Here is a 23,660-nt window from a genome sequence, read left to right as displayed (position 1 = left end):
AACTACAGTTATTGCTTTGTAGCACCTAGCGTAAGCAAATAGCATTTAATATATTATATAGTGTTTCACATATTATATCATTATTATTACTATTGATATATAATAATATATATAATCATGTGTATTTTATGATTATATTACTATTGATACACATAGATACAATTTCTTATATTTATTTTAAATGTGTTTTTTATTATATAGTGGATACAGTTTCTCATATTGGGAATTATGTAGCAATAGGTATCACTGAACATTTGCGGGGTCAATTCAAGGCTTTATAACATCACTGGTTGGAAGAAAAGCTTTGGATTCTAGATGTTCTTTGTAAGGATAGGTTAGTACAGTTGTAATGGTCATTCCAGGTTTGCTGTTTTGCTATGAAGTAGTCAGAGGAAAAATTGATGAAGTTTTGTTCTGTTCTTCATTTTTTTTTTTTTTTTGAATCTTTGATCTATCTCTAGCCACTCCTTGCTGATTTGCTAGCACCTCACCTCTATGTGTTTCTGTCAGAACTAAGAGGAATGTACATATGTGAGAGAAACTGCAAGACGGTTGTGTGAGCTGCTATAATGACAAGGTGCTGCAGTTCCTCCATCTGTTGCATACCACTGCCTTTCAGCAAGTGCTGAAGCATGTTCTTATTTTCAAACGTGAGAGTTCTCACTGGTATGTGGATGCAGGCTTCTCATTCAGCCTTCCCAGTCTGATGCATGGGATGCTGACTGCACCTATCAGCAGCCATAATGTGAGCCATGTGCCTGAGCACTGAAATGGGATGAAAGTAGCTGTGCTGTCAAACTTGAGGTTTTGTAGTTAGCGTTAAGACTAATTTGAGTTCAGCTTTTGAAATGTGGAAAGAAAATAACACTGTAGATTATGTAATCTGCATAAATTTATGTTTATAGTCAAGTTAAAGTGCATGTATACTGGCATAATTGCTTACGGTTGTTTTGTCCCCATCCAGGATGATCCACATACAAATCTACTGATTGAAGCCATCAAAAACGACAGTTTAAGACAAATAGAACGTGAGAGGTAATAGTGGAGTCTGTTCCTTCTTGACTGTGATGCTGTAGGATTTTGTTCCTGAAAGTATTAAAAGTGAGCCATCTACCTCATATGTGGTGGGTTGTGCTGCTTAAAGCTTGCAGCTTTAGGTTGTTGTTTTGTTGTTTGTTTGTTTAATGAAACTACAGTGTGCAGAGAAGGGAAAACATACAAGGCAGCAGGAGGCTGTTAGATTGAATTGTCAGACTGTCTCCTGAGCGCAGGAAAGAGCGAGAACAAGGTTTGGTTATTTCTTGCAGACTGATTTTGAAACTGTGATGTGTTTGTGTGTTGGTTTTAAAGTTGGTTAATGTTTGTTTGCTTGTTTTACCTTAGGAAGTCCATGGCAGAGGATTATATCATGACAGCTGCTAAACTGATAGCACCAGTAATTGAGACATCTTTTGCTGTGGGCTATGACTGGTAAGGGTTCAGTAAGGCTTCTTTCTGTCTAACCTGTGTGCCAGTCTGGTGTTGGTTATGAAACATGAGGGTTCTGGGGAGTGCAGTTTGCTGCACATCTCAAGGGTAGGGTCCAGGCTGTATTCAGTTTGACCCTGTAATGCATTGGAGAAAAAAACAGAACATATTCTGTGTTTAAAAAAGAATTTTGTTGCATCAGTGAAACTTGGCAATGAATTATATGTTTTAACCTGCTGTACATGAGCACAAAGGAAGCTTTGTAAAATTCAATTGAATTTGAAAATTCCAGAACTTACTAAAGTCTCAGCAGACATGATGTCCATGTTCACACAGATCACAACGGTAATGGGTCTTTAAGTTAGAAGACAACATAATGAAGGCTTGTCATTATATAGAACATAGGTATCTAAATATTATTAGGAATGTTTATTTGCATTTTATTTGTAAATTTAATATTTATATGTATATATGTGTGAAACAACAGGTTTTTTTTTTAATTTACAGCTTAGTTTTTGCTTTCTGGTGTATTTGTTACATCAGAGTTCTATTTGCTTTAAAAGAAAAAAAAAAAAGGACAATTTCAGTTAGGACAGCATAAAAACTATTAGTGGCAGTGATGATCTCCAGATATCTCTTCCAGTCCCTGTTACTCTGTGAAATAAGTTTTATGGGAAAAGGAAACTTTCCTTCCTGGCCTTTTGTTGGCCAATTAGGAGTATTTACAAACCCTGAAGGTCCTATAATTCTAGTTCATTAATTAAGTAACTTACAACAAGATGAAATAATGAAATAATCTCACTGAAGACATGCTTTGTCTGCCAGAGCCCACAAGGTGGTGTCTGATGATTTAGTATCATCTAATTCAGTCATTTCCCTGCTTCTGCCTTCTGACTTACCAGAACAGTATGTATAGCGAACATTATTTGGTTGCTTTGCAACTTAGCATATGCTTAGTAAGGCTGATTTGTTTGCTCTGTAGCTTGTGTTTGGGTTTTTTTTTCTCATTCAAGAAATCTTAATAAAGTTTATTTATTTCAGTTTGTCAGATGCTCAGTTTCTTTCATGCATTCCACAAAATACTTTTCATTAAGTAGAATGTAGTCTTTCATACCTGTTCTGGGTAACTAAAGAACTCAGCAGTGAGATGTGTAGAATTGTTGGGTGGGTGTCAGGACAGATTCTCTTCCCCCTTCAAGGCTGAGGTATTGAAGTCCTGTAAAGAAGTTGTAGATCTTAGCTTAACCAGCATTTTGAGCTTGTTTTCCCAGATACTAGTTTGAGTCCTCTGAATACTAAATATACTTCTCACCAAGTGAATGTTCCTTACAAAAATAAAGTAGGGGCAAATATTCTTTGGATTTCTTAGCTTCTTACATAGAGTTCTCAACATAATCTTGGGTTTCCAGAAAGAAATCAGTGTTACAGCATTCACTCAGTCTTGGAAAATGACATGATATTTAGGCAACTGACTGAAGAAAGCAGAGGCAGTGTTATTGAGGTAGATTATAAGAACAAAATGTGATTTAAAATGTTTTTATGGAAATGCTGTTTGACTTTTTAAAAAAAAGGAATAGCTAAGAACCCCTTTGGGAAAAGGAATTGACAGCAAGAGTATGTACCTTGAAGTGGCATTTGCAAAGATACATTTTGTACATCAGATTTGTTTCTGTTGCAGGTGTGTTGAAGCAGTAAAAGCTTCCCACTATGTAGAGTTAGCCAATGACCTGGAGATAAATAAAGCCACTACTTATTTGAGACAACGGGATTTTAACCAGGTATAGTAACTTTTCACGTCATTTCTTTTTAATATGGTATTGTCAGAGACATCTTATGTGGCCATAGCACATTTTTCAGCAACAGTAGGGATAATTTAGGCAAGCACAATGATTGTATTGATGCTGCTCGTTAAGGTAACTTAATACTGGAGAGAGAACAGTTAATCTCAATGAAATTTCTACTGTAGAAGTTGCAATGAATGCAATTCACTTCAAAATTAAGACACCTGAATTTTGTTATCTTTCCTGGCTGTCCAAGTCATGATTACAATTAATGCAGATGGAGTCAGTGCAGTCAGTGCAGCCTTAAGGGCAGTTTCTGCTGATGAATTTTGTGCTGAGCTGATCTCATGGCAAAAACTGTTACCAGTCTCTTGTTAATATGTACAGTATAATTTTAGCTATAGCTTTCCTTTACTATGTATATAAATTGCCACTGAAGGTGTGGTGAAGATTTATACCACAGCTCCCAAGGTTCAAGCTTTTGTTATTGTCTAATGGCATGTGCATTTTTTTGTAGTGAGTTTTAAGTCAAATGCACTTCTTGCTTTTAATCAATTTTCTTATAGATTTCAGGACAATGGATAAGAGCACGTTTTCATCATTTCTTTGCCTATGAAAGAGGTTCATTTTGAAATGATAGCAGTTAAAAAACAAACAAACAAACAAAAAAACACCTTCATCTAAACAACAGGAAGCTCAGATCAGATTTGCTCAATTTCCTTCTACCATGCTTTGTAGGTTGTTTTTTATAGTTAGTGACAGGAATCATTGCTAAAAGAGAATATAGCAGTCCAAGTTAGCATGAGTGGCAGGGAATATGAGAGGTCACACAGACAAAATTCTAGCTGAATCTCAATACTTCTGGCACGGTCTAGGATCTTTCAGCTTCCTATCACCTGAAAGGATGCACGCAAGGCCATGTGCTTAAGTTCACCTTCCTTTCTCTGTATTTGAGCTCTTCTGGTTTCTGGAGTTCTTCCTCCCCTCCCTATCTCCACTCCTGCACGTTTGTTTCTCAGTGCTCAATGTGTGCTTTCTCAATGCTCAAAATGTGGTGTTTGCTTCAGTGGGAATTAAGTAGTTTCTGAATTGCTTCTAGGCACTGGAGACTTTAAAAATGTTTGAAAAAAAGGATAGCAGAGTGAAGAGTGCAGCTGCAACAAACCTTTCATTCCTTTATTATTTGGTAAGTGTGTGCTTCAACAAAACCACTTAAGAACCAAACCTGATGCAGTGATTTCTGTATCTTTGTAGCAATTTTTGTGTTTATTTAAACCTGCACAAACAGCAGGAAACTGCATGTTGAAAGAGCACTACTGGAACACATTCCTCTGGCTATGGTTTGGGGCATGTCCCTTTGCTGCTGCTGGGTGGAATAGTGAGGTTGATGTCCAGGCCACAGAAGTATACCTAAAGTACAATCTGTGCTGAAGTTCACTACATGCATTTAAAGCCTGTCTTCCAAAGCCCGTCTGAACTTCAGGGACGTGTGCAGTATGTAGGTTAGTCAGATATGTTTGTGTATGGAATTTGTAGAGTTTGAGGGTTTATTTTTGTCTTTTGTTTTTAAACAAGCATTCATTGTTGCAACTGTGAAAACTTCCAGGCTGGATGGAAGGGAATGGCAGGACAGGTCTCAAGTGCTTATTTCTCTGAAACTTTAAAAAGATTATTAAAATACATAAGGAATATTTTCAGATTGAAGAATCTATTTTTTTTCATCCTTAATCTTTTGAAATTCTACTGTAGTAACCATGAGAAGCCAGAACAGCAAGAAAACTGACTGAGAAATGACTAATACAGTGTTGGTTTTGTTCATATAGGAGAATGAATTGGCTCAAGCAACAAACTATGCAGATTTAGCTGTCAGTTCTGATAGGTACAACCCAGCAGCACTAACTAACAAAGGAAATACTGTTTTTGCAAATGAAGACTACGAAAAAGCAGCTGAATTTTATAAAGAGGCTCTCAGGAATGATTGCTCTTGCACTGAAGCACTTTATAACCTTGGTAAGCCAAACGTGCTTTTGTGATTGAGTTTTTGTCTAAAGGTAATACTAGTGTTTCTGAGAATCTGGCTTTTACAGTTTTCTTGTGTATAAATGTATAGTAATTGTTACTACTTTATTCAGTAATTTATGTTGTAGTAGGATATAATCTTCCTATCTCTTTTACAAAAAATAAACTCATCTGCAATTACTAGTTGGTGTTGGTAAGTCACTTTGTATATAAAAATTGATGTAAATATTCCTATCTACCAAAATCTGCTAATTTTAGCAGTATTAAACCATAATCACCATTCTGCTCTTGAGAGCCATTCCTTTTTGTCATTCATCTTGTTCAAAAAGTGAGATGAGTTATGTTCTTGGTCTTTGATTATCTTCATGTTCCTTGCCTTTATATCCTAATATCATAACAGTGGGAAAGAGTTAAAGAACTATAAGGATGATTTAAGTAATAGAGATCATTGGTGTCAAGGCAGTTACACTGCTGTTGGCTTCCATGTCCCTATTTTATTTTTCTTGGTTCTTCTCTTAATTAATGAGCTGAATCCATCTTTTTCTCATTGTGCTTACATTGTAACCATTTTTATTTTTTAGGTTTAACATACAAGAAGTTAAACAGAATAGATGAAGCTTTGGATTGTTTCCTGAAACTCCATGCAATACTTGGAAATAGTGCCCAGGTCCTTCACCAAATAGCAGACATGTATCCTTTTCTGTGTTATGATAACGGTTGATGGTTTTGGTAAACTCATTTCATCTGAAATATGTGTTTAAGCCATGTCAGAAAGACTTAGAAATTTACTGTAGCGTCCATTATAATTAGGATGATTATGCATAGATTGATTCTCTGATAGTTATAAAAACAAGGACAGAACTTAAAACCTTCTTTGACATTTCCAGTGAAGCAAGTGGAGAAATATGTTAATACTACTCATGTTGCATTAATCAGCATGTCAGGGAATAGCTAAACATTTATGGTCAGTATTGAAGTATGTCGTGGAGTATTTAAAAAGCTGCTGATTTTATTTTGATAATAATGTCATAGATGTAAGCACAGTTGAGTAAAGCCTTAGAGGAAAAAAAAATAATAGGTGTAATGAAAGTGATGTTCTGTTGGGAAAGCTGTGTTCAGACTAGTGGTATGTGTAAGAAAGGAATTGTCTCCCAGCGCTGCAAAAGCAGAAACAGATTGAAAAGCCAAACATAGGGTGGGTTATGTTTTGGCTTCACACATCGCCAGGGGTATTCTATAGTACAAAATTGTTTTACTATTGTTTCTGAGAACATGCAAACCATAATAAAGCTGTCCCTAAAGCAGAACAGATTCCAATTGCTGCACTGCACTTTTAAGAATGAAAGTAATAGATGAGACAGTAAGCAACCTCCAAAAATGCCAAAGGGTTATGGTTTGTATTTCTTGCCTAGCCCATGTGCAAAAGCATACACTGTAATTCTCTCTAGGGTCAGATGGAGAATTTCTGTGCTCCACAGATCTGTGAAATAGTTTTCCAACCGTGATTGCAGACTACTTCCACGAAGGACAGGGTTCAGCAAAAAATTTAACATTGTGTTTGGAAGTAGCTGTAGCTCAGACTACTGCAGATGAGAGCTGCTGTGTGGCTGAGGAGGGGAGAGCATGCTGTAGGCCTAGTGAAAATTAAAGTTGCTTCTGTACTCGGCGCCAGAATTAAACATTTCCTATGCTGTCTTTCTTAGACATACAGCAGAAGATTTCTTGGTAGGCAAAAGTCTGTTCTTAAGGATAGCACTTCTGCTTAATCAATTATTTAAGGATGAAATGATGTATTACAAAATATAAACTCAAGTGTCAAGGTTAGAAATGATGAGATGAGAAATGATTCTCACACTTCAATCTTATTTAAAAAATATGTGAAATTATTGGCTGACATAAAAGACAACTAAGCCCAGTTTTTTTTTAAAGGTGAAAGAGCAGCTGAATGTCTGAACTATTTGTCTTTTTTTCGGCAAAAGATACTTGCTGATGATAAAGAAAATATCATAGAATCAAATAATGGCTTAGGTTGGAGGGGACCTTAAAGATCATCCAGTTCCAACCCCCCTGCGATGGGCAGGATTGGCAGTCACTAGGTTAGGCTGCCCAGGGCCACGTCCAACCTGGTCTTGAATGCAATCTATTTCAGCATCTCATCACCCTCTGAGTAAAAACTTTTTATTCCTAGTATCTGATGTAAATATCCCCTCTTTTAGTTGATAGTCATTCCCCCTTGTCCTGTCACTGTCAGAAAGTGTAAAAAGTCAGTCCCCCTCTTGTTTGTAATCTCTTTTCAATTACTGGAAAGCTGCAATGAGATCACTGCAGAGCCTTCTCCAAGCTGAATGAGTCCAGCTTTGTCAGCCTGTCTTCACAGGAGAGGTGCTCCAGCCCTTTGATCATCTTTGAGGCCCTCCTCTGAAGCCACTTCAGCTGCTCTCTTCTGCTGGGGGCCCTAGAGCTGGGCGCAGTACTCCTGATGGGGCCTCACAAGGGCAGAGAAGAAGGAGATAATCCACTCCATCTCCCTGCTGGCCACCTCTCTTCTCATGTAGCCCAGGATGCTGTTGGCCTTTTGGGCTGTGTGCCCGCACTGCTGGCTCATGCCAGTTTTTCATCCATCAGGACTCCCAAGTCCTTCTCCATAGAGCTGCTCTCAAGGAGTTATTCTCCCAGCCTGTATATGTATTTGGGATTGCCGTGACCCAAGTGCAGCACCTTGCACTTGGCCTTGTTAAACCTCATTAGATTCTTGTGCACACACTTTTCATGCATGTCCAGTCACTCTGGATGACTTCCCTTCCCTGGTATTGTGTCAACTGCACCACTCAGCTTGGTGTCGTCATAAAGAAATGATTAAAAGTGTGTTTAAAAGAAACAAACAAAAACTCTATCTATGCATCCATACTACAGTGACTAGTATATTTGTCTAGTATGTGGATTATATTATATAAATTAGTTGGAAATCTGTGTAAATTAAAAAATCGTCGCTGCTGTTCCTTAACTGAAGAAAACTCAGCTATGAAATCATGGAAGATCCCAATCAAGCCATAGAGTGGCTCATGCAGTTGATCAGTGTAGTACCAACTGACCCACATGTACTTTCAAAACTAGGGAAATTATATGACAATGAAGGTGATAAATCCCAAGCCTTTCATTATTACTATGAGGTATTTGCTTTCTGTTACTTTCTCATAATTAAAGAAAATATTGCCATAGTTTTCTGTGTCAAGTTAACAACTGAGTCATTTAAACTGTTCAAAATGTCATCCAGAAGAAGAAAGAATGACCTTTGTCAGGGGTGGGGGTTGCAGGTAGTTGACAAAATCTAATTTTTGTAGTCAGGTCCTAAGGAAACACTTAGTCTGTGTTTCCTCCTGTCCAACTTTTCTTTCTCAAGTGGTTGTTATTTACATTGGGCCCTAACAGTTTCAATTTAAAACTCAATCTGACACTCAAGATTAAAAGTGGATACAATAAATGTGATTTTAAAGGTGCTTAACTTGACAGCATTAGTTGGAAGGTATACCTGTGTGATGGATATGGAGATAAATCTATGTGTCTGTGTTTGATTGCTATGCATTAAGTATGCACAGTTGCCTAAAATTAGACATCCTCTCTCCTTTCAAACTGGCTGTGATTTCTAGAGATCCTTTCGTTTCAGAAATAGGAATAAGACAAGAAGCCACTTTGCAGTCCCATAGTTCTTTTTATGTACATGTAAAGTGAGGATGACCAGCATTGCAATTCTGAGTACTGGTGGAGTTGTGCATGATTATCGTTTTGGTGCCTGTTTCAATGGAGATTTCTAAGAATATGCTTTGCACACATATGCATTTCTTGGAAAAGAATGCTTTTAGGTTAGTTTTCTATCAGACTGATTTGAGTGTGAAATTGTATTAGGTAGCATTAACATTTTAGGTAATGTATTCACACATAGACCTGATCTAAGTAAAATCTTAGCTGTTGCAGGCTGTATAAATAGTACTTCAAGTAAGGTTGTATGGAAAATGTGACAGACTTATCTCAGGTAACTTCTAATATGCATTCTGTAATTAGAAAACTTGGCATGCTGTTTTTTTTTTTTTCCTTCCCAGGATTACTTAGCATAGTACACTGCTTCCATTCACATATAACATATTTTTGGCATCTGGGGAATTAAACACACGAGTCAGATATTCCAGAAGTAACATAAAGATGTTGTTTATCACTACAGTTGTGTTTCTTTCACCTTTTCAATTTTGTCAGTCGTACCGTTATTTCCCTTCAAACATTGAGGTCATTGAATGGCTTGGAGCCTATTGCATTGACACCCAGTTTTGTGAAAAAGCCATTGAGTACTTTGAGAGAGCAGCACTTATCCTGTAAGTAATTTTTATTTTATATCTATTTAAAAATGTTGTGTTTAGACATCCATAATTATACTCAGAGATAATTTTAGTATTGTAAGCTCGTATCAGAGCAAACTATTTTGGAACATCATCTAATTTTCCCCAAATTTCTGTTTGTTTACATGGTGTTTTTGTTCTTTCTGTGTTATTTCAGTGTTAAGTAAGGGCCCAAGATGGTATTAGCTATTAGAACCTCTTTGCTCTATCCTCTGTCATTAAACACAGCGATGAAATAGGGAATGCTTCTTCTAAGTCACCAGGACTTCCTTCTCTATGGCTTTATGTGAAACATTCCCTTTCTGTTTATCACACAATCAGGAACTGATGGTTTAGATAAATGTATATTTAAATGTTCTTGCTGCATTTTCCCTTTTTGTCTAAGTTCTACTCCCATAAGAAGAATGATGTTACAAATAAGGTGCGAAAGTAAGAAGTGTGCAATGCAGAATTAACAATGGATAGCAGATGTGAGTTGGCAAATCACATTGATCTCAATATAGATATTTGAACTTACTGAAATTGTCCTTTGCAGAATATGATGCACTTAAGAACGCAAGCCTGTAGGCTGTGCTTTGTATTCTAAGTCAGAAAAGTGAGCTTGTGAGACAAATGCATTACTCCTAAGGGAGATATCACCTTAACTTATTCTAAGTAATCAAATTAAGACTGTGTTCCTGATTTTAACTGTCAGTCTGACTCAGAGCTTGGGGAAGTGGCATTGACAGTATGCAGATCCTCAGATGCAAAGACTGCTTTCTTCCATTCTGCGTGAGGCTCCTTCTTTCCTCATGAAAATGTTTTCAAACTCTTATTTTTGTAGGAAGTGATTAACGTGATTCTATTGTCAATCCAGCTTTTCATTTAAAGTAATTAAACTCAATTGTATGTAGGGAAGGATATAAAAATGTGCAACTATAGGTACAGTAAAATACTAAAGCATGCAACGTTCTTCAATTCTGCAACCAGTTGGTGCAGCAAACAAATTTGTGCAGATCACAAAAGTAACATTTTGTGAAGAGCAACCAGTACTTCAGTAGTTGATACTTGTAAGGCATCATGTACCTAGAAGAGATGGAAGAAGCTTGGTCAAAATATAGGACCTTGTAAAGTAGTCTTGAATAACTGACATGAAATTCTTCATGATTATCTATAATTATCATCTGTCTTTCATACAGAAATGGTTTCTCTGTGGGATTATGCTGTTATTAATAAATAACACAACACAGATACTTGGGTGTTTATTTGTTATTAAAATAATCTAGGTATGTCAATTGATAAATATGAATGCTGGAATATAGATTGCTGAATAAGTATCATTACTGATTGGAAATGAAAGTACATCTAGTAAGCTAGAGCCCTGAACACAAGAACATGACACACAAATACACTGTGTGCAAACTGACCAGTTTAGCTGCTTCCTAGGAAGAGATATACAAGGGTGAAATGTTTAAGAGGAATTTAATAGTAGGTTTTTCCAAATGCTATGCAGAATATGTTGCCTATTTATTGCGTGCTTACAGTGTGCACAACTTTGTCTTCTTTATGTGCAGACCTACACAAGTGAAGTGGCAGCTGATGGTTGCCAGTTGCTATCGGAGAAGCGGTAAGTTCAGTAATGTTTTTTTGCAGTTAGTTGAAAAATTTTGTTTTGATGTTTTATTTTTTTTTCCTTCTGATCATTTCTGTCTCCTGTACTGGTCCTAAATTTTGTTTAAAATTTCAGTTACAGATTATTTTGTTATAAATTTTCATTGTGTGTGCAACAAAGCATGACTTCTCTTTTAATTCTGAGAAGTATGCCTGGACTGACTTATGCATGAAACATTCCTTATGCTCCTAAGTACTTAAAATAAAGATATAACAGCATAAATTATTTGCTCAAAGTTCTTTAATGTAATTATCATACAGATCTAACAGAGATCTGTATCTCATAGATTTTAAAGTTGCTTAATTCCCATTCATTTTCAACAATAAATGTTTGTTAGGTATTTAAATAGTACATGCATTGCACAAACAGACAGTCTTAATGTGCATTTTCTTACTGGGAATATTGTATGTCAATAAGCAAAATGGAAAGTGCCTAATCTTTCTAGGTTCTTTCATCACATAATCTTGTAAATGATACTCACCTTTTTAGCTGTCCCATTTTGTCATTCTTCCTTCTGCTTCTTTAGAACTCTGCAGTACTGGATCTCTTAACAAATTAGTGATTTTCTCACTCTGCTTATTGAACTCAACAATGGAAAAAGGAACAGGACCTGGGAAAGGCAGTGAATTAATAGCAGTCAGTGCCACTGAAGGAGAGACAGATGAACTGCTTTCCCAGCAAAGAAAAACTGGCTGTTTATTTAACTCATTCATGAGTCACTGATAAAATTTCCAGCTTATCATGTTAACACAAAGCAGATTCAATTGTTCTCTGTCTCACATCAGGAAAATAAAAACAATGATATCTGAACAAGCTTTTTGCTCAGTTATATCATGGAGGTGAATTTTTAGATTCACAAGCTCTGTCAGTCCTTTGCATGGTAATCAAGCTGAACCAAATTAAAGGCTAATTACTTTGCTACTAGATTGGTGAAAACCAATTTTGGGCAAAAGAGACGGAGAGAGACATAAGCAAGTGTTCTGATTGGAAAAAATACAACAGAGCTCAGCAGTTATACATTTCTGTTTGACCAGTCCATCTATCTGCAGCCTCAGATAAGCACTAGATGTGTTATCTGTCTTATGTGGTACATGTGTCACAGGGCAACAGGGTCCTAGCTGGCAAAAATCAGGAAACTGTTTTTCATAGAATAATCTGGATGCTTTTCAGATGCTTTTAATTTTTGCTGTTGTGTAGTATTTAATTAATGTTAAGCTTGGTTTTCTCAAATTTGGTCTTATAATATTAAATCATATATAAAAACTGAAACGGAAAAGTGATATCAAACTGTATATATTCCTCTTCAGATATCCTTTTTTTTTTTATAATGTGTTAATGTTGGTAGGAGACGTCTGTTTTGTTTGCAGGTAACTACCAGAAAGCTCTAGAGAAATACAAAGTCATTCACCAAAAATTCCCAGAGAATGTTGAATGTAAGTTGTTTCATTGAGTGGTACTACCATCAAAGAAAACTTTCTTACCTTAAATATATTTGGTGATCCATATGATGTAAGTAGTTTTCGTACCCAGATATTGTTTTGAACTAACATTTTTACTCCAGTTTATGCCCCCATGTAGGGTTATTGTTTGTGACAGCACAAAAATATGATTTAAGAAGTACTAGGGTACTGCTGAAGAAGAAATATGAAAATGAGCTATCTGTAGTTGATTGAGCTAATTTTCTTGCATAGTTGCTACATTTTATAATTACAATAATTGTTTTATCATGAGATTAAAAACTTTTTACTTCTAGTCTCCACTAGTTGAAACTCCTGCTGTGAAAAAATTTCCAGATACAAAAAAAATGATCTAGTAAAATTTTTACCAAAGCCCATCCTACCATAAGGAGGTAGAGAGTCCTAAGTACAGTAGGTCAAATAGTCTCTAGAAAATCCTTAGAGAATTTCCAACTGAGGTACAGGAAACAGCTTTGAAGAGAAGGATGTTTTACAGAAGCTGTCACACCTGTAATCCTGTAGTAAATGATGAAGTCCTATAGGAAACAGTGCCTGTGACTGGTTGCCATGACATCCTCCTACATCTCACACTGCTGTACTAATTCCAAACTACAAGGCTGTCACCAACAAGCCTACACTTTTAAATTTAAATGGGAAGAGTTTTTTACTGTATTTTAAAATAAGATTGTATCATTCTGCTTTAACAAATGTACTTTTTAAAGGGGAAGCATACAGTTCTGTTGTACAAGATAAATTCAGTACTAGGACTTCTCAAGGTTGTAGGCAAAATGTCACGTTCTCATTGGTCACTAGGAGTATGTGAAAACCTTTTAGAAATGCCACTATTTTTCTGAAAGGTTTCAACAAATTAGAAAATTGAGACAGTAGTTGGACAAGAAATTTAACTGATCTAAAAGTTTCCTACTGCTGAAAAAATGGTTCTTCACCTTCCCTTTCTGGCCGTATGCTCACAGCTTTCTTCCTTATGCTGGTTCTGATGCTGACCTGATCCCTCAGTGAACAATTGCAGCTCCCTTAAAGCAGCAGAAAACTAACCTAGTACAAAAATAATAATCAAAAAGCATATATATATAAAAGAAGTTGAGAGAAGTGGCTTGTGTCGTGTTCGTCAACATCCCTCTGAGGCAGAAATAAACACTTAGGAGTAGCATCAATGTTTTCAGAGTCTGGTCCAGCGTCTCCAATGACTGATTTTAGGGATCCTTTCATTTCCATTGTGCAGTTATATTTGCTCTTTGTGTTTTTTATTCTATAGAGTTAATATTTCGAAAATTAACTAGAGCAACAAAAGAACCCAAAAAAAACAGCAAACCATTCTGATTCACTTGGCATTTATGAAATTATTTTTAAGAAAATGCTATTGATAGTGGCTCCTCAGTAATAAGTTAGTACCATTATTATACTTTCCAGTTTCCAAAATGTTCGTCAAGCATTTCGAGCTGAAAGAATTGAGCATGTTTTGCATCTTCAACTTACATAAATGATGTTTGTACTGCTTGTGGGTATAGCCACTGCATCACAGAAAGTGTTGCATTTTTATCATAACTTGCATTGTCATGTTGGACTGGAATCACCTTGTGTTCCTACCTTTTTGCAGTGGTCTGTACTGCTATTCAGTATGTCCAGTCTGGGGAGGGTGCACTTGTAGTTTGAGCTGCTAGTAAGCCTTTTTCTCACAATGCTTTGTTCTTCAATTAGGCCTCCGATTTTTAGTTCGTCTCTGCACAGATATGGGACTGAAAGAAGTCCAGGAATATATGACAAAACTCAAGAAAGTGGAAAAATTAAAGGAGATAAGAGAGCAGGTAAGCCTATTTCTTTCTGCAGTATGGACTGCGTACCACAGACAAAGCTAAGACAGTATTGATGGTACTTTAAAATAAAACATATATTAAATTCCTGGTATGGAGAGGCTCATGTTTTGTGGTTTGGGTTCTTTAGTTTTAAATTAGCGGTCAGCATTAAATCTGTCTGAATGTTTGTTGAGCACTGGATTTTCTGTGATTTTAAATATTAGTGAAAAATGGGTTATGTGGATGTGCTGGGAATGCTGGAGCCACACGCATAATTCAGCTCCTCTGGAATGTCGTCTTTCCTACTTCTTTGCCAGAGTGTGAAAAGTATATTTACTAGCTAAGTAATAATGCAGCTATAGAGAGAGAGGAGAGTGCAAGAATTTCTCCATGCGGTAGAACTTGTTTTTGCTATTACAGGACCATGACATTAGCAGGTTACATAAGTATGAAGTAAATCATTTATGTTAGTGGCAAATATTAAACTGAAGAAGATTTCCATGAGAAAGCTACGTGCTGTGAAAGGTATGAAATCACAACTCGTGTTGCATTGAGAGCTGTGTGTGTTCTTAATTTTCTTGTTATTCCTGTGATAAAGTAAGATCTTAAAATCAGCTTCTTAATTGGAAAGCACTGTCTGTGTCATGGAGCTGCAGTATACTCAAGCTTGCTCTTTCTTTCCAGTGAATTGTCTGAAAACTGCATCATCACATTAGGGCACATTGAAGTCTTAACTAATTTATGTTGTGCTAGTAAGACTTACTGGCTCCCTTTCAGTGTTGGATAATGTGTAAATACATCCTTAGTTACTGCAGTTTTACTTTAATTCCAGAGGTCTAAGTATGCACGTGTAGACTGGAGCATTTCAGAAATGAGAAGAACTCAGACAGGGGAATGCTGTTCAAAGGATTCCAACTTTATGCTACAAGCCTGCTTTCTGGGCCATTTGAAATATGCTGGTTTGGATTTTCTGTGAATGTAAACCTTAATGCTTTTTGAAAAATGAACACAAGAAGGCAGTCTGCAAATTTAGGGGGTCAAATATAGTGGGGCTAGTATTCATCCATGCCTCTTTCATAATGGCATCAGTAAACAAAGCAGATAACCAGATATTCCTATTCTACAAAACTCTGAATTGAGACCTCTCTCAAGTGTGTTAAACAGGCTTTTCTTAGTTTCTAGACAATCTCACTTTGATGTCCATGATATCCAGAGTTCTTTGCAATAACATCCAATTCCTCAGTGCTGTACCCAGGAAAGCTCAGCTATGAAACCAGTTAAATACCAAAAGGGTTAAATGCCAAAGGGTTGTGATCAATGGTTCTGTGTCAGAGTGGAGGCCAGTTACAAGTGGTGTCCCTCAGGGGTCGGACTTGGGACTGGTGCTCTTCAACATCTTCATCAATGACATAGATGATGGCATCGAGTGCACCCTCAACAAGTTTGCAGATGACACCAAGCTGAGCAGTGTAGTTGGGAGGAAGGAAAGCCATCCAGAAGGACCTGGACAGGCTGGGGAAGTGGGCCCATGAGAACTTAATGAGGTTCAACAAGGCCAAGTGCAGGGTGCTGCACTTGGGTCAGGGCAATCCCAGGGGTTTGTACAGACTGGGGCAAGATCTCCTGGAGAGCAGCTCTGTGGAGAAGAACTTGGGGGTCCTGGTGGACAAGAAGCTGAACATGAGCCAGCAGTGTGTGCTTGCAGCCCGGAAGGCCAACTGTGTTCTGAGCTGCATTAAAAAAGGGGTGGCCAGCAGGGAGAGGGAGGTGATTGTCCCCCTCTACTCGGCTCTTGTGAGGCCCCATCTGCAGTACTGCGTCCAGGCCTGGGGCCCCCAGTACAGGAAGGACGTGGAGCTCTTGGAGCGGGTCCAGAGGAGGGCACTAAGATGATCAGAGGGCTGGAGCACCTCTCCTGTGAGGAAAGGTTGGGGGACTGGGCTTGTTTAGCTTGGAGAAGAGAAGGCTCTGGGGAGACCTCATTGTGGCCTTCCAGTACTTGAACATATAAACAGGAGGGGGAACAGCTGTTTACGAGGATGGATAGTGATAGGACAAGGAGGAATGGTTTTAAACTGAGACAGCAGAGGTTTAGGTTAGATATTAGGAGGAAGTTCACACAGAGGGTGGTGAAGCACTGGAACAGGTTGCCCAAGGAGGTTGTGGATGCCCCATCCCTGGAGGCATTCAAGGCCAGGCTGGATGTGGCTCTGGGCAGCCTGGTCTGCTGGTTGGTGACCCTGCACATAGCAGGGGGGTTGAAACTCAATGATCATTGTGGTCCTTTTCAACCCAGTTACCTTAGTTGGTGAGAGAGAGAGGTTCCTAAGGATGGAGAAGTAATCTCATGCTTGGCATAGAATTCTAGCGTTGTTTTTTTTTTTTTTTTTTCCAGTGAAGATTTTAATTATGCACCATACATCTGCAAATGTTGAAGGTTCAAAGGAGTGACATATCTTTCTCTTAAGAAAATTGGTGATTAAATATGTGGGGAAAAAAGTCTCTTGTCAAATTTCATCATGCTTATTTCCTGCTGGAAGTTTGAACTCTCCTGGATGTATTTCTGTACTGTCTGATGGGGAAAAAGCTACCAGTGAATATTGAAGAGATTGTATTGTTGAAGTTATTTAAAAACTGAGTTTAGTAGCGCATAAATTATGTTTCAAATGTTGGGTTTTCTCATTCTGACTACACTGTGTTAAGTTCACTGAGTAGTAAGTGAATGATAGAGGTCTTAGTGGAATCCAGTAGTGCAAGACAGAGTCACAACACCAGTGCTGTTTTTTGCTGTTGGTGTTATGCCTGGGTTTCCATCTCCTGATTTCTGGTGTTTTTTTTGTTGTTCTAGAGGGTTATTCTTATGTCTGCCATCTGGCCTTGGGAATGACTAGATCTTTTTGTCCTAAGGAAATCCTTCTGTCATTTGTGCACATATGAACTGTATTTTTGAGCTCTAAAATTATCAAGTGTTAATATTTCACTGTGTAGATTTCCAGTAGGAGCAGCACTGGTCTCAGTTAACAAAACCAGATACAACTCAATTCCTGCTCACAATTTTCAACTAATGCGTGGTTTGTCAGTTGCACACAGTAAAGACCATAAGGATGAATGCCACTGTAATATACCTGCTTTTCAAAGTCTGCACACTGACTTTGTATCTGCATGGAAATTTATCAAAATTTGCTGTTCTGGCACTATTTTGCCAGAATAAGTATATCCATATGAAATTTATACCAAAATAAATATTCTGCAGTACTTTCTTCACTCGGTCTGAAATATGGGCAAGTTTTTAAATACTTCCAGACAAGAATCTGGGAACATCTGTGGGCTTCATTCACCGTAGAAGTTTTTCTCCCTGTCTCTCACAGCACTGGATTTTTGTTGTAACCTTCATGCCTTTTTTTTTCTTTTTTTTTTTTACTTCATTAATATTTCTTTTTCATGTTTCAGTTTAAAAAAAGACAGGTATTAATATAAAAGTTCACATAACCTCCTTGGCTCCCTCATGTACGTACATTACCATTTATTTCCTTTAAGTGAGCTTAATGACTGAAAAAGTGGGGCTGATTGGGTGTGGTGTGAAGTGACGATCGGTGCAAACACAGAGGGGGACTTGCTGTGTTTACCTTCAGGCATCTACATCTGGACTCATCAACCTACCTTTCTTTTGCAGTCTTATGAGAAAAGTTTTTGGGGTGGAAATGACTGGGCCTATTTTAAGTATCTGCTTTTTACTCGGGACTGTACGGGAATTAGTCATATGCTTTGGCTTTAGTACTTCTGCAACACTGGGGGAGTAAAGTCCAAGGATGAAAACACCACCGCAGCACTACCATGTAGGGACCACTTCCCTCTGACAGACAAAAGCTGAACTTCTGCTGCTGGACTCTTGTCAGTCCTTCACTGCCTGGACAGTCTGAACGTTTTTCACAAAGCGTTGGACTGCGAACGGAATGCTTAGCCCAGAACTGAGAGAACATATTCCAGACTTGAAGATTTCCCAAAATAAATACAAAATACAAGGATTCTGGTCCCAGGCTGGATAGTTCCAACACCATTCCAGGTTTCATGCTAGGCATGCTGCTTTCCTGTCTGACTCCTGTGAATTTTGATTTAAAGGCTCTTCCTTCTTCTGTTGGCGAGAAGCTTGGAAGTTCTTTCACATCTGTGTCATTCCAACTTTGCCAGACTCCATGTTACTTTACTGGTGAAAAATGAGTGAAGCTACAGTAATTGTCCTGAACACGTGATTAAGTAGAGTAGCGTGCACACGTTTTATGCAGAATCTGAATTCTGTAGGATACAGAGATTACTTTTATTGATAGATGAGTGCTTGAAATGCTGACTGTTTGTACCTGACCATAAAACAGTCCCTTTCTGAGATGTACCATCTTGTAACTGACAGTATGTGTGTATGAGAACTTTGGTGTTTAGCCAAGAGAAGCCATTTCTGCCATGTGATACAGAGGTATTGCTTTGATAAACTGTCAGAGTTTTCAAATAGCTCTAAAAAAAAACACAGCTGGAAGATGTTTATGGTACCTTCCTCTGAGCAAGAGAGCTGAGTTTTTAAGCATAGTTTTTTGAAGTATTTGCCTTCACCTTTATCTTACATTTAACACTCAGCAGCAAATTAAGTTTTGCTGTAAATTGCAGTGCCATGCCAGGTATTCAAAATTTAAGACCTATGGGGTGAATAGTTCTTTTCATACATTTCCTTACTTTCCCCCTCCCTTGAAACGTTACAATAATAACACGCCTGTGGGATCTGCAAGACATTAATGAGCAGAAACTACTTTGAACTCATGCAAGGAGATCTACGTTGCCTGTTTTTTCAGCTGTACTTCACAGAGGTTCATCTGAACTATTTTTTTGTGCACGTTCCTTGTATAAATTTTATCTGAAGAAAAACAATGTATTGAGATAGTCTGTTTGAATTTCACAGGACTCTAGTTTTACATAAACATTGGCTTTAACACTGATACTGGGACAATTCTGTGCTTTGAAAACACAGAGTTTATTAGTTACAGTAGGATAAATGTAATTTAATGTTCTTCTTCTGTTTTAGTAATAAGCTAGGTTGAGTTTTTAATAATTATTTCTAACGTATATTAGTAAATGGGGGTTCTGTTCTGTTCTTTTTAAACCTGTTTTGCTGTTCTGCAGCGCATTAAATCTGGCAGAGATGGCAGTGCACGTAACCGCAGGGAAGGAAGTGCTGGTGGAGGTAAGTACTTAATGCCTCTGCTTAAATATCGGGCTTGTCAGGATTTGAAAGAAAATAGTTTTTCTTAAATGCAAGGAGGTTCTACAAACATTTTATAAATGCACACAAATAAGCATTGAGTAATAATCAAGCAGTGTTTGTTGCGAGTTCAAGACTCTACTTTGTGCTACCAACCCTGTAATTGGAAGACCTCTGTTTTACCTTCTTGCTCATTCTTCCTCTTTTCCCAGTATGGCAGAGATGAAGTGCTAGAGGCTTCCTTAAAGAAAAGCTCATTCTCTTGACTGTTAAGTCTCTCTGCTCCCATAGATCCACAATGCTGAGTTTCTTAAATGTAAAACTGCAGGAAGGTAAATCTGGAAGCTTGCCTGTGTAGTCTTTTCCGCACTAGGCAGTCTGCATATTACAGAGCTAATGATTTTTCCCTTCCATTATTAAATCCATGAGACATTAATACTGTTAAATCTGACTGTTCCCCTCTGCTGTTCTAGGAAACTACCAGACTTCCAGCTACTTTGGCCAGCTGGAATAAAGTCCATTTTGACCCAAATAGGAAATTATTCCTTGGTATTCTGCTTTCATTTTTATTTTGCATCGTTCAGTATCATAAAAGATATCACCCAGAAATTCTTAATTTCATTCTCTTCCTTTTTCAGTGAAACACTTCTTGCATTTTTTTCTTAACTGGAAACTAACTGATAATTTTATTTATCCACTGACATAGCAGAAGTTTTATTACATTGATCCAATTCTATAGGGTCATGAAAATTACTAGCATCATGTTAAAAGGAATATTTTAGAATGCTTTGGTATTTAGGAAGACTGCCGTACTGAGTTCTCGAAGGGGTAAGAATTACTACTGGATTCTTACGAGTTTTCATTTCTTTTTTTAGCTCAGCAGTTTCTCCAGAGAAGCTTTTAAATCACTTCTTGTTATGTAGGAAAAAATATAATTCGCCTAGAACTTAATTTTACCTGATCTGAGCCTTAGGCCAAATAATTCTCAGGGTGAAGTTCCTTATTTTGGTAACAGAAAAGGATGGAAATGTCTGGGATCACTTTTCTAACATAAACTCTCTGACGAGACAGTCAACTAAAGGTACAGTAGGTAAGGGTAGTCACTGCTGTGCAAAACACTGCGTCAAGCATCCAGGCAAACAGCACAAAGGGTCTCTCTTCTTACAGTGATCTTTTGTCATGATGTCTACCTGCCTTAGTAAAAAAAATAAAAAGTAGAAAAATAAAGGCAGAATCAGGTAGCATCAGTAATTTAATAATAGAGAATATAAATGACAAGCAAGTCAATCATTTATTTAAAGACAGAAATATCTTATCTTAAAAATATTATTAGAAAGAAAAAAAAGAAAGGTGGCACCCCCTAAAAAGGTTGAGCATGTCAGGAACTTTCAGTGCAAACTCCACTAATTCCAAGGGATTACTTCCCCTCCTCAGTCAGAATAACTGGAGAAAAGGAGGACGGGAGGATAATCAAGATCAGAACTGACCTAGAACTTGTCCTACCAATAATTCTTAGTGTGATGCTCAAGACATAGTGTCAAATTCAAGAAAGAATCGACAAAAGCATTTTGAGAACAAGCCTATATTAAGAGCATGTTTGGGAAGCCTCTGTTGTATGAAGTTGGTGCCAAAGATCCAGCCTGCCTGGAAATGACTCAGAAAACAAGTAGAGGTACAAAAAAGGTTCTGTATTGAACCCGGAGTAAAATTTTTGTTGAGATTGCTAATTAAAAATTGTGGTGAGTGTGTGTATATGTATGTATATCACACATATAAATCTTGTATGATGTATATTTATATATTTATATATTTTTATACATATATCTATCTATATCTCAGTGGAGTCAAAGGCATTACATCTTTTTGACCTGGGGAGCATTATCAGTGAAGAAGTCATGGCAACAAATGTTAAGGACTACACTGTAGCTTGTCTACCCTATGCTGAGGAAGAATAAGGGAAAGCCAAAGACTGAAACATCATTTTAACCAGTGTTTGGCATTATCCACCTGGGTTATGAATCTGTATTTTACAGCATATAAAGTGTCTGCATGGAGACACACATGAAGTATAAATGAGGATTACTTTATTTCAAGATCTTAATATGCATTTGAAATACTACTGTCTTCATTACAAGAAAATAAACATTTGTATGCATTTTGATTTTCATCTCTTCCAGTGTTGTTGCCAAGACCAAAAGGGATAATTTTCCTTCATTGTATGGGAGATTTGTTGTCATTACTGACGACAATGAGGAGTGGAATCATGCTTAGTTTTATTACTTACTAGCTAAATGAAAGTACTTGCTAGCTAATTGAAGTGCATATGCATTCCCAATATTTTAGATATGATGCATGTTTTTCTTTCTTTTCTCTTACCAGCCCTGTGCCTAGCATCCCTAGGAGAAGTTTTTTTCCAAGTATTTATTCCCTGTACTTGTAGTAGGAGTATTAATGGTTCAGACTTCCTTGTTTTAGAAAATATTATTTAAAATTGCTCAGTGGAGGAAAGAGAAATCAGCAAGGTGTGTGCTTAGAACCTTGCTTTGTCAATATGAATTAAAACAGAAGCACAAGATGCACCAAACCGTACTTTGAAGACTACTCATAGAATATGCATGGATAGTGCAAAGAATGGAAGGAAATCAACCCAAAAAACTAACATCTATGTGAGTGTCAGTATAAAGTCTACTCTTGTGTTGTCAGAGGCAAATAAGCATTACATCTAAACTGCTTACCCAAAACTGAACACATTTGCTCTATAAATGTGAAAAATTTCTTCTCTACTTGAATATCAGATGAATAATTTGTGATCTTTTTGATTCACATTAGAAGGAGATTGCATTAGTATGTACCCTTAACATTTTTGGTAATTAAAAAAGACAAAAAAACCTGAAGGATTTTTAACAGCACGTCTGAGTTTCAGCAGTTGTCAAAGATTTCCTTTTTAATAATCTTCTTGTTCTCACACTTTCTTTGAGTTTTGCAAAGCTGTGATACTAACATCCAGCACTTGGAAGTTTGGGCATTATGGTTTTTACTGCTGTAAGAGATTTCTCCTGTTCAAGACCATAAGGCCTTTCATGGATAAGTGAAAGCATGTCCTTAAGGAACACCTTACTGTAGCAGTGTTTACTTGGTCTCTGCATTTGCCCTGCTCTCTGAATGAGAAGTGTTGTACCAGATGAGAGGGCAGTTGTACATGAGGCGTCCTGATGTCTCGGACAGGAGCCCAAAGAAGCAGTAGAGGTTCAGTAGATGAAAGGCTAAGCATTTTGCACTTTCCCAGGTACCTAAGCCTAGCCAGAGGCATCTGGGGGGGAAAAACACGAGAAGAATTGAGATGTCTCTAATTTCATTTGATGATGCTAGAGGAGAAATGAGTTTGTCCATCCCAAGCAACCATTCTGTATTCAGACACCCTTTAGCACCTCATAGGAATCTCTTTGCACTAATATGCAATTATATTATGGATATTAGGGCACCGGGCATCCCAAATAATCTTCACTCTGGTTTAGGCAAAAGATTATTCCTATTACTCTGCAGCAAGAACTGCACGATTGTTATTATTTTCTAGTCTTTGTGTGCCTGTTCATACCTCATTAATTTCAAATTGCTATGGGATGGTTCTACTGGCTGTGTACTGTGCGTACAAAAAAAAAAGTTCTTTTTGTATACATATGGGAAATATCTGAATGATGTGGACATCTTAACCTGTTTGCTGCATATGAACTCACCAGAGGAGTTGGCTTAACTGATACACCAGAAACAACTTGTGTTCAACAATTGAAAAGTTTTGCTTTGAAGCATTTTTTTCAAAGTTTTTACATAATATTCTTGC

At 37.3% G+C, this 23,660-nt stretch overlaps 1 protein-coding gene across 1 annotated transcript in view; it reads left to right on the top strand.

Moving 5' to 3' along the window:
• The window catches only part of IFT88 (intraflagellar transport 88), a 36,780-nt gene that overhangs the window by 11,401 nt on the left and 1,719 nt on the right, over window positions 1-23,660 (top strand). Inside the window, exons 12-23 of the mRNA XM_090133834.1 lie at window positions 965-1,035; window positions 1,384-1,470; window positions 3,146-3,245; window positions 4,348-4,434; window positions 5,072-5,258; window positions 5,849-5,957; window positions 8,287-8,437; window positions 9,516-9,631; window positions 11,209-11,261; window positions 12,674-12,739; window positions 14,483-14,589; window positions 19,744-19,804. Of these exons, the coding sequence (XP_089989960.1) occupies window positions 965-1,035; window positions 1,384-1,470; window positions 3,146-3,245; window positions 4,348-4,434; window positions 5,072-5,258; window positions 5,849-5,957; window positions 8,287-8,437; window positions 9,516-9,631; window positions 11,209-11,261; window positions 12,674-12,739; window positions 14,483-14,589; window positions 19,744-19,804 (1,195 nt within the window). The remainder of the gene's footprint in view (window positions 1-964; window positions 1,036-1,383; window positions 1,471-3,145; window positions 3,246-4,347; window positions 4,435-5,071; window positions 5,259-5,848; window positions 5,958-8,286; window positions 8,438-9,515; window positions 9,632-11,208; window positions 11,262-12,673; window positions 12,740-14,482; window positions 14,590-19,743; window positions 19,805-23,660) is intronic.

The sequence above is a fragment of the Phasianus colchicus genome, chromosome 1, assembly GCF_987193195.1.
Source record: "Phasianus colchicus chromosome 1, bPhaCol1.hap1.1, whole genome shotgun sequence".
NCBI classification, from domain to species: Eukaryota; Metazoa; Chordata; class Aves; order Galliformes; family Phasianidae; genus Phasianus; species Phasianus colchicus.
The sequence above is the reverse complement of the archived record's forward strand: the minus strand, read 5'-3'. Positions and strand labels throughout refer to the sequence as shown.